The 14,870-nt window shown below is 50.2% G+C and overlaps 1 protein-coding gene across 3 annotated transcripts in view; it reads left to right on the top strand.

Moving 5' to 3' along the window:
• Positions 1-14,870, top strand: part of TENM2 (teneurin transmembrane protein 2) — a 1,124,432-nt gene that overhangs the window by 1,072,920 nt on the left and 36,642 nt on the right. For 2 of the 3 annotated variants that reach the window (XM_066344467.1, XM_066344469.1), the window contains 4 exons: positions 1,621-1,641; positions 4,927-5,159; positions 6,365-6,519; positions 7,947-8,821. In XM_066344467.1, the coding sequence (XP_066200564.1) occupies positions 1,621-1,641; positions 4,927-5,159; positions 6,365-6,519; positions 7,947-8,821 (1,284 nt within the window). The remainder of the gene's footprint in view (positions 1-1,620; positions 1,642-4,926; positions 5,160-6,364; positions 6,520-7,946; positions 8,822-14,870) is intronic. The other variant, XM_066344468.1, reaches the window with a different exon arrangement.

Below are 14,870 nucleotides of genomic sequence, written 5' to 3' on the forward strand. Positions count from 1 at the left end.
TGACACGTTGGAATAAAATATAAAAATGTAATCCCTGTGCAAACCCACCACTAATGATGGCCCCCAGCAGAGGCCAGAGCTGCACCTAAGCAGGAATCAGAGCATTAAACCTCTTTATTCGTTCCCTGAAGTCTCCTTCTGCAGCCGGAAGCGAAAGAGGAGTCAGGGCCCCCTCCACCTACTGACCTAGTCAGGAGCCCCAGGCCCAGGGAATGGTCCTCTCTTCCTGCAGGCTTCGCATCTCCCTTCATTTCCCGCCAGTGCGGTGAACGTTCCGCCACTTTCCTGTTGAAATCGCCATGTATGTGTGTTCTTAAGAGGAAGAAATAAGCCCTGGCCGGTTGGCTCAGCGGTAGAGCGTCGGCCTAGCGTGCGGAGGACCCGGGTTCGATTCCCGGCCAGGGCACATAGGAGAAGCGCCCATTTGCTTCTCCACCCCTCCACCACGCTTTCCTCTCTGTCTCTCTCTTCCCCTCCCGCAGCCAAGGCTCCATTGGAGCAAAGATGGCCCGGGCGCTGGGCATGGCTCTGTGGCCTCTGCCTCAGGCGCTAGAGTGGCTCTGGTCGCAATATGGCGACGCCCAGGATGGGCAGAGCATCGCCCCCTGGGGGGCAGAGCACCGCCCCTGGTGGGTGTGCCGGGTGGATCCCGGTCGGGCGCATGCGGGAGTCTGTCTGACTGTCTCTCCCTGTTTCCAGCTTCAGAAAAATGAAAAAGAAAAAAAAAAAAAAAAAGAGGAAGAAATAAATCAGCAAAACTTTTCCTAGTTTTCCAGAAAGGAATGGTCTTGGGTTCTGATGACAATAGGCTGTTATGACCCCTGGGTTTCATGTCATAAGAACACACACTTGGGGTCCCACACACGCGAGTGGATGGGCAGAGGGAAGGTGGCCCAGAGCACGCAGAGGAAGTGGCTGAGGCTCTCAGGGTCTAACAGAGTCTTCGCCAAACTGCAGCTGGCTGTGGGCAGGCGCTTTCTCCCGGGTGGTACTGACTCGACCCTGTCATGGACTGGTGGCAAGTAGGTGGCTCAGGTGGCACCAAGATCCCCCCCATACACACACACACACACACACACACACACACACACACACACACACACACCTGGGACAGATGTTACAAATGAGTCACAGCACACACACACACACACACACACACACACACACCTGAGACAGATGTTACAAATGAGTCACAGCACCCTTGACAGTGGAGCTTGCATCTGGCTTCAGAACCCTCCTCCTCCCGTCCTCCCGGCAGTAGGTGTGGGCTTTCAGGAGGTAACCTGCCTGCCATCCTTCATTAGCCGGAAGACCTGTTTCACCTGTTGCCACCTGTGTGCTAGCTAGCCACACGGCCGGCCCAGGAATTCAAGCATTTCTGGCCTAGATTTTCCTGTGGCCAGAAGGGATCCCAAATCAGGGCCGCTTTCCAGGCAGCTGAGCCAGGAGCTGTCAGCTAGAAGGGGGAAAGAAAGAGAAAAGAAAAAGACGGCCTTTAGGGGGGGGCGGCGGGGGGGGGGGGCTTGATACAAGAAACAGAAATGTGATGTGTGCTTGCTTTATCATCCAGTTCTTCTGCTAACTGTGTTCTTTTTCCCTTCTGTTTTCTTTCTAATAAAGAAATAAAGAGTTTAAACATAGGTAAGATGAAAAACTCTTTCCTGTCTAATTTGATACGGTTCGTTTGCTGCCTGGTGTTTGCGTGGGGTTTTTTTTGTTGTTGTTGTTGTTGATTTCGTGTTTCTTGTTAATGTTGTATATTTTTATGTACCAAATATAGTAACTTTTTATGTGCTGATTGTGTGTTGGGGATCTGATAAGCTTTAGCAATTATGAAATGCAGTCAAAAAAGCAACCAAATAAGCTGACGGTAATTAGAATTTCCGGGAGATGCAAAAGCAAGATAATGAACCCTCAGCGAACTTTTCCGCCGACTGCTTGGCGCGGCCTGTAATTGGGCTAAACGGCTGAGGCAAACTTCTGGCTTTTGTAAACGCTGGACTGGGTTCACAAAAGCTTTAATGAACTGGAAACAGGTCAAAAACTCATTTTCAACTCATTAATGATTTTTTTCTTTCCCCTGGATATATATGGTCATTTAAGAAAAACAAAAAGTTAATTGCCAATCTGCTGATCAGAATGAATCCAACAGTTAGATGCATTTGGGGATTTTCATGGGAGTTCAATCTCTTTTTAAGTAGTGTGAAGGGTGTAGACCAAGTCCTTTTTGTCAAAATTGCCTTTGTCACTCAATTGCTCCAAGGTTATCATTTAACACCATACTGGTACCATTCACCTATACAATGAGCAACACACATAGGTGGGCCTGCAGCTCTGGGGAGCTTCTCTTCACAAAGTGAGGGCAGCTCCAGGTTGCCCCAGGGGGGCACTGCAGTGGATGTAACATGAGCTTTTGGAAAGGAAAAATGGCCTTACTTTTACTTGGAAGATGAGAAAAAACAAAGCAATACATTTTAATCCTGGAGGGGATACCTCTCAAAATGAAAGATGGAAGAGGCTTCATGGCCTCGGGTGGGAATCTGACACAGGGTGGAGTCAAGCTGTGCGAGGTCTTCCTAGTCCGTGGGAGAGCCGGGCAATCGTGGACCCCTGCCTCCTTCTTCTCAGGCACCCCCAAATTGGCTAGTTAGAGGCACCCCAATTAGGTCAAATTTTTTTTAAAAAAAGCAGCAGCAGTGCCCTGGAGGAACAGCCCTCCCTTCAAACTGACTCGCCCCGGTTGCCCTCCGCCGTAGCCCCAGAAGTGGAAGCGTGGCTGTCCCATCTGTCCGAGCTCCTCTGCAAGAATCTTGGTTGGAATGAGTGAGAATATTGGGACCCCCACAAGAATTGACCCCCCCACACCCTCGCCTGTCTGCTCACCGCCAGAGAGTTTGAAAAGCCCCCTTGAATCAGGCACCCCACAAAGCCCAGAATCGGTTACCTTGCTCATAGGCGGGCAGAGGGCTGCATTACCCAGATCCTTCCGCTGCCGTTCATTCAGTAGCCAAGCGCGGCGTCTGATTAAAATGGCATGAATTCTTCCCTTTCTGCCCTAATTTGTTTTGTATATATGGATATTCTCTAAAGACTGAATAGCCAAAAAATAAAAAAGGGGAGGGAGGGAGGGAGGGAGGGAGGGAGGGAGGAAGGAAGGAAGGAAGGAAGGAAGGAAGGAAGGAAGGAAGGAAGGAAGGAAGGAAGGAAGGAAGGAAAAGAAAGGACTTTATGTAGCCTTCTCTTTCAAAATAGTTATGGAGGCTGGAAGTGTAGAAAGACCTTGACTTCTAGTTCAAGTATGTGTCTTAATAGCAACCTGAGGAGAAGCTGGAATTAACGATGGCCTCGATGCACAGATTGTTCCTAAAAATAGCCTCCTCGCGCTTTTCTCCCTTCAATCGGGGGAAGAACCCAAATGGTGGTGTTTTAATTAGTCATTTGCCAGCTCACGTCTACAGGACAAATGCCTCCAACGCTGTCGTCGCCTTCACCTCCCCTTCACCTCTCCCAGCCCCTCCCGTAATTTCAAACTACAGTTGAAAAATCACTTAGGAAAAAAAAGAAAGTGTGTGTTCATTTTAAGCATAAGGCGCCTACACTGACCGGCCGCAGCGCAGCAAGGCGGAGAAGCAGTCTCCGCTCGCATCCTAGAGGCAGTGGCTGTAATAACCAATAGGTGAAAGGCAGGAGACCCATTCTGGCCTCAACCTCCACCCGTGGCAGACAGTGCAAAGGGGAGAAGCTGTAGGGTTTGAGCAAAAGGGATGTGAGTGATGGTCTGATCCAGCGGTTCTCAACCTAGTTCTAATGCGGTGACCCCGCAATACAGTTCCTCATGTTGCGGTGACCCCCAAAACCAAAAAATAATTTTGGTGGCTACTTCATAACTGTTAATTTTGCTACAGTTATGATTCGGAATGTAAATACCTGATATGCATTATGTATTTTCCGATGGCTTTAGGCGACCCCGCCGGGGTCGCAACCCACAGGTTGAGAACCGCTGGTCTGATCTGATAGGTCTTCATGACAAAGAATGCAGGACCCAATGGAGCCAAAAGACGTACCTGAGGTCGCCGGCTGGGGCAGAGTTGAGTTGAGAGTTTTCTGTGTCTTACTCCTGAGAGCCCTGTCTACAGATCTTCTGCCCTGGTCAGCCACACACAGGACACCTAGACACAAGCAGGGACGGAGGACTAGTCTCTGAGGCTTCATGTCTTCCTAACACATGTCACACCCTTAGGTATTTGTCTCCTGCTGTGGCGTAGGGACCCAGGTCATCTCGGTCCATGCCTGTGAGCTCACTGTTACTCAAGATGTAAAAACTATATCTCCAACCCCAGTAATTCAGATTCTGGACAGGGCGTCAGAAAGACGTTGAGTTTCTTCACACGAAATGCAACTGGTTTGTAGCCACAGTGAGGAATGGTAGGGAAGATGGGGGGGCTGAGGACTGGGGACAGCCCTGGGGAGTCTCCCATCCCAAAAGTCAGGAAAAGTCCAGGTGGCCCCAGGATTCATGACCTAGTACCTGGGAGGCACCGAGGAAGCACAGATTAAGAAGAGAACATCATCTCATGGAAGTGTCCGTCGATCCCCTTGAGAATGTGGTAGACCCACAAAATACAAACTCAAAAGCAGGACCCGAGTGGGATCCTTCGCACCTGCTCAGTGAAGCAACGGTACTCTAGCAGGATGGGAAGCCATGAATTCTCTTGATAGCGTGAGACGTTTAAGTCCAATTAGAAGCAGCAAAAAAATCTGTGAGATGTTAGCACACCCTGTTAAGTTAGATTCTTTCCAGTTCACTAAAGTGGAAAGACATTAGGGATGCCTAAGAGTCTCGTTAGGACTGTTGTCATCTCTTCGATCCGGGAGGCCAGCTGCCTAACCCCCTTCCCATCTCTCTCTGTGCTTCTCCTACTAAAGCAACAACCCGGCACACAAGTACTACTTGGCGGTAGACCCCGTGTCTGGCTCTCTCTACGTGTCTGACACCAACAGTCGGCGAATCTACCGAGTCAAGTCCCTGAGCGGAGCTAAAGACCTGGCCGGGAACTCGGAAGTCATGGCCGGGACCGGAGAACAATGCTTGCCCTTTGATGAAGCCCGCTGCGGGGACGGAGGGAAGGCGGTGGATGCGACCCTCATGAGCCCTCGAGGTAAAGCCCGCAAAGGAAGACAGCCCAGCCCCAGGGAGAGCTGGCCACCGCCTGGGCTTTGTTCTTATTGGAACGCCTCTGAGCCCAGGCACTCCTACTCACGCTTCCCTAGAATGATTTACCTCTGACAGATTGCTCTTTGCTGTGTGGGTGAGCATTAAAAAAAAAAACAAAGTAAACTTATGTATTTATTTGAAGTAAACTTCATCACCCACCTTTGCTAAGTGGGAAGTGGGATGGATTGTTCCTGAAGATTCCTGACTGCGGTCAGTCATAGAGTCGGAAGGAAATGTTAGCTCCAGGCACTAGAGGACCAGCTGGAGTGGGCTGGAGACAGAACAGAGCTCAGCGGGTGGCCTCCAACCTCTCCCGAATGCGCGTGTTAGACAATAGTGCACAGCAGGTCTAAAGCACAGTGCCTGCCTGACATTTTGGAAATGCCCAGTAAGAATGGGTATCATTTCCAAGGGCCTGGGACTGATGGGAAGGGCTCTTGGGACCGATGGGTCTCTCTTTGAAAAGGACTAGAGATGTTTAAGTTTAAGGATCAATCGTTTGAAGGTCCGATTTTTGTTAGCGTTTTTGGCTACCATGAAAGCGGCCGGTAAGGAACCTTGGGTTTGGGCATGGGGATGATGATGCAGAAGAAATAGAAGCTTCTGTCGGTGCCTTCCCGAGGGAGAGCTAGGACCTGCCTTCCCCCAGGGCACTGATGTGCTAGGTGGGGTCCAGGCTTCATTGGGAGTGCTTCCTGGAGGATAGTCTGAATTGGCAGTGTGTGGCTGCAAGAATCATTATTTCTCAACCTCGTTGTTGCAATCAGCTGTGAAGGGTATTCAAGTAATTTACCACCAATAATTTTTCAAGCAGTGAACTTGGGGAATAAATAACTTCTTTTCCTAAAAAAAGGAGCAGATGCAAAGTTATTTCCCCGTTCGTTCCCTGGCCGCCTTGGTTCATTGGCAGCCCGAGGGCTTGTTCTTCAGTGGGGTGGTGATCCAGCCAGCACCCCAGGAATTATGCAGATCTTGGCACAGTGCTCACGAGAAGGGGGGTCACCGGAGGGGGTTCAGAACCACTGCTCTGAGTGTAATGATCCACTCAGTAAGGTCCAAAGAAGTAGTACCCGGCAGGGCATCCCCACCTCCACCCCGCAAGCTCTGCTCCCTGCCAAGAGACGCACGCCCACTGTTTGTCTCACTCAGGTATTGCAGTGGACAAGAATGGCCTCATGTACTTCGTCGATGCCACCATGATCCGGAAGGTCGACCAGAACGGAATCATCTCTACTCTGCTGGGCTCCAATGACCTCACTGCCGTCCGGCCACTGAGCTGTGACTCCAGCATGGATGTGGCCCAGGTGGGACTCTCTCTCTCTCTCTCTTTCTCATTTTTCATCATTAAGCCACACCTGGTTCTTGGCCTGAAGTTCTCACCAGCAACCTGTTCGAGTGACGTGGGAAGGGAGAGCTCTAGCTAGGGATCACAGGTTCGCTTGCAGATGGCTTGAGAGGAACTAGACAGCAAGAAGGACTGGGAAACGCCAGGTAGGAATGACAGAGAGAGAAGGTCTGCCCAGGGAAGTGGCGGGGGACACACTCCAGCCGTGCAGATTACAGGGTAGGAGTTACTGTGTAATTACCTCTCTTCCCCATCATCATTGCAGGTTTGAGACTGCCCTGTGCTGTGCTCTACGTCAATCAGAACCTCCCTGTTCACCTGAAACGATTGCATCCGCACTATATAAACCTTTATTTTGTGCAGTAAAAACTGGAGCAGAGCCCTCTACACTATCCCCCCAAGTGATAGTCCTCTCGTCCAGTTTCTCCCTGTAGCAGAGATCACAGGCTCGTGCAACTGTGCAGCGTGAGAAACTGGACTTTGTTATATGGGTTGAAAAGACCCTGGAATATATGTTTACCCTTCCTATGAGGGCCTTTTCAACCCTTGACCAACCTCATTGATTTCAGCTCAAATTCTCCAACAAACTGACCACTTTCTACCAAGATTTTTCATTTCAGATTCTGCGGACAAGGAATATGTTTTGTCCAGGCAAACCCTTGAGTTGTAATCTGCCGGCCAGCCTGGGCATGGGCTGCCCTTGAGTCAGGACCACATTCCAAACTTCGTGGCTTCTTTCTGTGAATCAGATAAAGGGGTCTTCTTAAAATGAACCTAGTCTCCCCAGGCGCATGTAAGCAGGGTGTGGGCTGGCCCCCATCAGCCCCTGGGGCAGCGGGCTCCCTGTACAGCCGCACATGCTGACTCCGACTCTGGCCCAGCCCCCTGGGGGCCGACAGGAGCGTCCTGGGGGGAGCTGGCGGCCTGCTCTGAGGATACAGAAATAGGAGCTCTCTTTGCCATAGTCCCCTCTTCTCCTTGAGGCGTAGTCAGCACGGGCAACGGGCAGGTGCTTTGACAGCGGGCGCGTCTCCAGACAGTGCGTTAGTTGAAATGCCCTTGTTTCCCCAGCTGCGTGACACCCACCCACGTGCCTCCACAGTGAAACACTGGGCACGCCAGCTGCTGTTCTTTTTTTTTTTTTTTTTTAATTTTTTTTTTAAATTCATTTTTAGAGAGGAGAGAGAGGGAGAGAGAGGAGAGAGAGACAGAGAGAGAGAAGGGGGGAGGAGCTGGAAGCATCAACTCCCATATGTGCCTTGACCAGGCAAGCCCAGGGTTTTGAACCGGCGACCTCAGCATTTCTAGGTCGACGCTTTACCCACTGCGCCACCACAGGTCAGGCCGCAGCCGCTGTTCTTTAATGGGACGCCGTGTCACCCGCAGGTTCGTCTGGAGTGGCCGACGGACCTGGCCGTGAACCCCATGGACAACTCCCTGTACGTCCTAGAAAACAACGTCATCCTGCGCATCACCGAGAACCACCAAGTGAGCATCATCGCGGGGCGCCCCATGCACTGCCAGGTCCCCGGCATCGACTACTCGCTGAGCAAGCTGGCCATCCACTCCGCCCTGGAGTCGGCCAGCGCCATCGCCATCTCGCACACCGGGGTCCTCTACATCACCGAGACGGACGAAAAGAAGATCAGCCGCCTGCGCCAGGTCACCACCAACGGGGAGATCTGCCTGCTGGCGGGGGCGGCCTCGGACTGCGACTGCAAGAACGACGTCAACTGCAACTGCTACTCGGGGGACGACGCCTACGCCACGGACGCCATCCTGAACTCGCCGTCCTCCCTGGCCGTGGCTCCGGACGGCACCATCTACATCGCGGACCTCGGGAACATCCGGATCCGGGCCGTCAGCAAGAACAAGCCCGTCCTGAACGCCTTCAACCAGTACGAGGCCGCCTCGCCCGGGGAGCAGGAGCTGTACGTCTTCAACGCCGACGGCATCCACCAGTCCACGGTGAGCCTGGTCACGGGGGAGTACCTGTACAACTTCACCTACGGCGCGGACAACCATGTCACCGAGCTGATCGACAACAGCGGGAACTCGCTGAAGATCCGGCGCGACGGCGGCGGCGTCCCCCGGCACCTGCTCCTGCCCGACAACCAGATCATCACCCTCACGGTGGGCACCGGCGGCGGCCTCAAGGTCGTGTCCTCGCAGAACCTGGAGCTGGGCCTCATGACCTACGATGGCAACACCGGCCTCCTCGCCACCAAGAGCGATGAAACCGGATGGACGACGTTCTATGAGTAAGTAGATTTGTAAACTATCACTTCCCGAGAACCCGTGCCCCGCCCCGCCCTGCCCTGCCCCGCTCTGCCCCGCCCCGCCCTGCCCTGCCCCGCTCTGCCCCGCCCTGCCCTGCCCCGCCCCGCTCTGCCCCGCCCCGCCCCGCTCTGCCCCACCCCGCCGTGCGCCCACCCCGCCCTGCCCCGCCCTGCCCTGCCCCGCTCTGCCCCGCCCTGCCCCGCCCCGCCCCGCTCTGCCCCACCCCGCCGTGCGCCCACCCCGCCCCGCCCTGCCCTGCCCCGCTCTGCCCCGCCCCGTCCTGCCCTGGCGGGCACCAGGCTAGCCCATCATGGAGCTCTCAGAACTGCTTGGTCACGTGGTCTTCCTAACTGGAATGTCGGCGTATGACCCCTCGACACTCGTGTGTCGTCCCCCCCCCCCCCCCCGCCCCCACTCCCTGACTCCTGAACGGTTTGCACCACTGGGTCTCTGATCAGGGACACTCTCCCTACACGAGTTGGGAATGCCTGTCACCAGCTATTGTTCCACGTGCACCGTACATGGGAGACCAAGAGTTGATTAACTTGGCTGATCACTCGTCGGCCGGCTGTGCGGAAATGAGAACCTGGAAGGCGGGGTGGACAGGGAGGGAGGGAGGGGACGAGAGAGAAGCCTGGTGGGCCTCCCGTGATTTGCCCATAGGTCCAGCAACACGCTTGATGGCGCAGACAGGTAGATAAACTCTGAATTTCCTCTTCGGCAGAAGCAGATCGATACAGATAAGGGCTAGGTATATTAAAAGATGCAAGAGCCGGTCCTATTTCCCCTCAACAATTATCTCATACCTAATAGTCCCGCCGCCGTTGGGTTGGCCAGGATGCTGTTTTCCCTTGTTCCTGCGAGGCAGCTCTCTCAGACAGCCGGCTGCTGCAGGTATTAACCATGGAGTGCTGGTGGGAGGAAATTGCTAAGGCATCATTCTGCCATTGGCTGGCGGAGACCAGGATGGAATTTGCAACTAGCTGGCACTCCTTGGTGCTGGAGGGTCTGGTTAACCTCTGTGTATTTGGAGTCCTGGCTTGCTTTCTGCTGCTAGCGGAGAAGTTAGTAAGTTAAGGAGGAATTGTTACAGAGGGAAAGGAGGACAGGAGAGAAACATTGTTGCTCTCTCCCAAATCCAGCAACCTTCACTTTCTGATTGTTTCAACAGTGGGTGTGGGAGAATGTACAGGAAGCTGTTGCCACCTGCTGGAATTTTACTGCATTGCAGAATTGCTCTTGCTTTTTTTCTTTGGACAAAGCTATCTTTCTCAGAGGTCTGAAGCATCCTGACATCCTTCAGGGTACAGAAACTTGGTCACACTTTACGGTCCGGTGACTCTGTCCCTGCGGGCACCATCTGAGTGCCATCTTTAGTTCCCACACCAAGTTAGGTTCAAGCTATGCAGGGGCCTAGACACTGCCTAGGTTTTCCTCGTCCCCTCTAAAGACCTAGTGCATTTCAGAGATCGTTTATTTGTTGGCTCATCAGATTGGGGGTAAAAAAAAAACAATGTCACTCTCAGGAGGTCACTCTGAATGAGGCCTGACTTAGAGGCTGCAGCAGACATGGGAATGCCATTTGGAAGTCCTGTTGTGTCTGCTGAATTCTCCGACTGGGGGAAAACAGCCTGTATCTCCAAAGGGCGCAGGACTGCACTTAAAATTACAGCCACTGCTTCTCTCTCTTTTTCTCTTGTACTCTCTCTCCTCCCCTCCCTCTCTCTCTTCCTCCCGCCCCTACTCTCTCCCTTCCTCTTTAACCCCCTCTCGTTCCCTCCCTCTCTACCCCTTCTCTCTCCCTCCCCTTCATTTTAAACCTTACCGTGTGTCACCACCCAACATAGTCTATATTTTAATTTTTAGTGCCAAACACGTAGCAGGCACTCAGTGACCACTAGTTGAATAAAAGAGTCAAAGGCAGCCTCCGGTACCACACAGACCAAGGCTGGACTGGTTTCACTGGTTGGCCTTGAGATCCCATTACAGGATTACAGGAGCTCATGGCTCCTTGCAGTGATGTGGGGGCTTATTTGCAAAAAAAACCCAAAAACAACCCTGAATGTGAAGATGCTCACTGCCCATGGAAGCAAGTGGACCTGCATGTCCTTGGAAAGTGAAAGAGGTGTTTTCCACCCTGTGGCCCGAGATTCTGGTCCCAAGCCCAAACATAGACTCTCGGATTCCTGCTGCTTTAGTTCTAAAGCAGGGCAACCTGCAGGTAGGTGTCCACGTGACACGGGATTGCAACTCAGTCCTGGCCTGGGTCACACAGAATAAGCACCTAACACACTCCCTACCGTGCAAGAGCTGGGACACTGCTGGGACACTGTTACTGAGCACTGTGCTGGGCACCCCTCCCCCAAACACTGAGAACTGTATTCACTGGGGTAAAATGGACATGCAAGATTATATTAGTTGTAGGTGTACAATATAATGATTCAGTATTTATATATAAAACAATAGCTACAAGAAGTCTAGTTAGCATCTATCACAAGGCAATTATAAACTTTTTTTTTCTTTTTTCCTTGTTTTTTTTGTTTTTTTTTTTCATTTCTGAAGCTGGAAACGGGGAGAGACAGTCAGACAGACTCCCGCATGCGCCCGACCGGGATCCACCCGGCACGCCCACCAGGGGCGATGCTCTGCCCACCAGGGGGCGATGCTCTGCCCATCCTGGGCGTCGCCATATTGCGACCAGAGCCACTCTAGCGCCTGAGGCAGAGGCCAAGGAGCCATCCCCAGCGCCCGGGCCATCTTTGCTCCAATGGAGCCTTGGCTGCGGGAGGGGAAGAGAGAGACAGAGAGGAAAGCGCGGTGGAGGGGTGGAGAAGCAAATGGGCGCTTCTCCTGTGTGCCCTGGCCGGGAATCGAACCCGGGTCCTCCGCACGCTAGGCCGACGCTCTACCGCTGAGCCAACCGGCCAGGGCCAAACTTTTTTTTTTTCTTATGATGAGAACTTCCAAGATCTACCCTGCTAGCAACTTTCTAATATGCAATAGGGGATTATTAACTACAGTCACCGTGCTGTACATTACATCCCGTGACTGACTTATTGTACAACTGGAAGTGTTCGCCTTTTGACCCCTTTCACCTGTTATGCCCACCCACCGACCCCCACCCCTGCCTCTGGCCGACACCAATCTATTCTCTGCATCTATGGGCTCATTTGGGATTTTTTTAATTTGTCTTCCTCTGTCTGACTTATGTCACTTAGCATAATGCCCCCAAGATCCATTTGTGCTGTCACATATGGCAAGATTTCATTCTTTTGTGTGGCTGAATACTAGTCCATTGCATGACATTTCCTGCAGCCATTCAGACATCGGTGGACCCTTAGGTTACTTCCATAGCTTGGAAACTACTATTGCTAATAATACTGCAATGACCATGTGGTACATATATCTTCTCGAGTTAGTGTTTTCATTTTCTTCAAACAAATACCCAGTCGTGTAGTTGCAGACTCGTAGGTAGTTCTATTTTTATTTTTCTGGAGGAGCCTCCATATTGTTTTCCATAGTGGCTGCAGCAATGTACCCCCTCAACAGCAGTGCCTGGGGGCTCCCTTGTCTCCACGTCCTCTCCCACACTTGAACTTTCGATCATTGCCGTTCTAATAGACGCAGGGTGATATTTCATTATGGCTTTGATTTTTCACTTCCCTGATAATTAAGCACCTTTTCATGTACCTGTTGGCCATCTGTATGTCTTCTTTGGAAAAATATCTATGCAGATACTCTGCCCGTTTTTTAATCGGACAGTTGGGGGGCTTTTTTGGCTGTTGAGTTGTGTGAGCTCTTTATAAAGTTTGGGTGTTAACACCTGAACAGATATCTGACTTGCAGATATTTTCTTCCACTCAGGAGGTGACTTTTCACGTTGCTGATAGTTGGCTTTTGCTCCATGGAAGTTTTTCTAGTGTGACGTAGTCCCACTTGCTGATTTTTCTCCTTTTGCTGCCTTTGCTTTTGGTGTCAAGTTCAAAAATCTTTCACAAAGACCAGTGCCAGAGAGCTCACCCCCTTACATTTTCTTCTAGGTACTTTATGGTTTCAGGTCTTACTTTCAAGTTTCTAATCATTTAACGTTTGTCAGTAGTATATATATCATACATTGTGTCCGTAAAGTCATGGTGCATTTTTGACCGGTCACAGGAAAGCAACAAAAGACGATAGAAATGTGAAATCTGCACCAAATAAAAGGAAAACTCTCCCAGTTTCATACCTATTCTGTGCAGTTCGATGTGGGCTCATGCACAGATTTTTCTAGGGCTCCTTAGGTAGCTATCCCGTATAGCCTCTACAGACTCGTCACTGACTGATGGCCTACCAGAACGGGGTTTCTCCTCCAAACTGCTGGTTTCCTTCAACAGCTTATCCCACCGAGTAATGTTATTCCTATGTGGTGGCGCTTCGTTATAAACGCACCGATATTCACATTGTACTTTGGTCACGGATTCGAATTTAGCGAGCCACAGAACACACTGAACTTTCCTCTGTACCGTCCACATCTCGACTGGCATGGCCATGGACTGCTCTGCTGTATACACGGTGTTACGTCATCATCTGCGCATGCGCACATGCTGCCACATCATCCTACAGAAACTGGGAGGGTTTTCCTTTTATTTGGTGCAGATTTCACATTTCTATTGTCTTTTGTTGCTTTCCTGTGACCGGTCAAAAGTGCACCATGACTTTATGGACACAATATAATAGTAGGCAAGTTTCTGTTTTGTTTTTTTGTTTTCAGCATGTGGCTGTCCAGTGTTTCCAACACCACTGATTGACAAAACTGTCTTCATCCCATTGGATAGTCTTGGCTGCCTTGTCGTTAATGAATTGACCTTTTTGGCATAGGTTTCTTTCTGAGCTCTCAATTCTGTTGCATTGATCTGTGTGTCTGTTTTTATGCCAATACCATACTGTTTGATCACTCTGGCCTCGTAGGCTAGTCTGAAGTCAGGGAGCACGACGCCTCCAGCTTTGTTCTCTCGCAAGACCGCTTGGGCTCGAGAGGGTCTTCCGTGGTTCCACACAAATTTTAGCAGTTTGTTCTATTTCTGTGAAAAAATGCCCATTCAATTCATTTTTTAATCAAATTGTTCAGGGTTTTTGCTATGGAGTTGTATGAGTTCTTTATATTTTGGGGGTGTTAATAGTTCATCAGATGTATGATTTGCAAATCTTTTCTCCTGTTCGGTAGGCATCTTTTCATTTTGTTGATAGTTTCCTTTGCTGTGTGGAAGTTTTTGAGTTTAGTGTAGTACCATTTGTTGATTACTTGATAGGAAAAAAATGGAATTTGATAGGAATTGCATCAAATCTGTCACTTGCTTTAGGTAGTAAGAACGTTTTTAAAATATTGACTCTTTTCATCTATGAGCACAGAATATCTTTCCACTTATTTGTATCTTCAGTTCCTTTCATCAGTGTCTTACAGTTTTCAATGACAGGTTTTTTACCTCCTTGGTTAAATTTGTTCCAAGGTATTTTATTCTTTTTGATGCAACTGAACACGGAATTGTATTTTATGTTCTCTTTCAGCTAGTTTGTTATTACTGTATAGGAACACAACAGATTTTTCTATATCGAGGTTGTATTCTGCAACTTCATTGAAATTTATCAGTATTAATAGTGTTTTGGTGAAGTCTTTACAGTTTTCTATGTAATATGACATATGCAAATAGTGACAGTTTTACTTCTTTCCAATTTGGCACCTTTATTTCTTTTTCAAAACTCATTTCTCTGCCGAGGCCTTCCAGTGTTACGTTGACCGAAATGGCACCCTTTGTCTTGTTCCCTGATCTTAAATGAAAAGCTTTCGTCTCCAGACTGTCAAGTATGATGCTAGCTGTGGACTTGTTATAGATGATCTCTGTTATGTTGAGGTATATTTCCTCTACACACACTGTGTTGAGTTTTTATCATAAAGGGTTGTTGGGCTTTGTCCAGTGCTTTTCTGAGTGTATTGAGATGACCGTGTGATTAATAGCCTTCATTTCCTTATTGTGATATATCACATTGATTGAT

Source organism: Saccopteryx leptura, chromosome 6 (genome assembly GCF_036850995.1).
Source record: "Saccopteryx leptura isolate mSacLep1 chromosome 6, mSacLep1_pri_phased_curated, whole genome shotgun sequence".
NCBI classification, from domain to species: domain Eukaryota; kingdom Metazoa; phylum Chordata; class Mammalia; order Chiroptera; family Emballonuridae; genus Saccopteryx; species Saccopteryx leptura.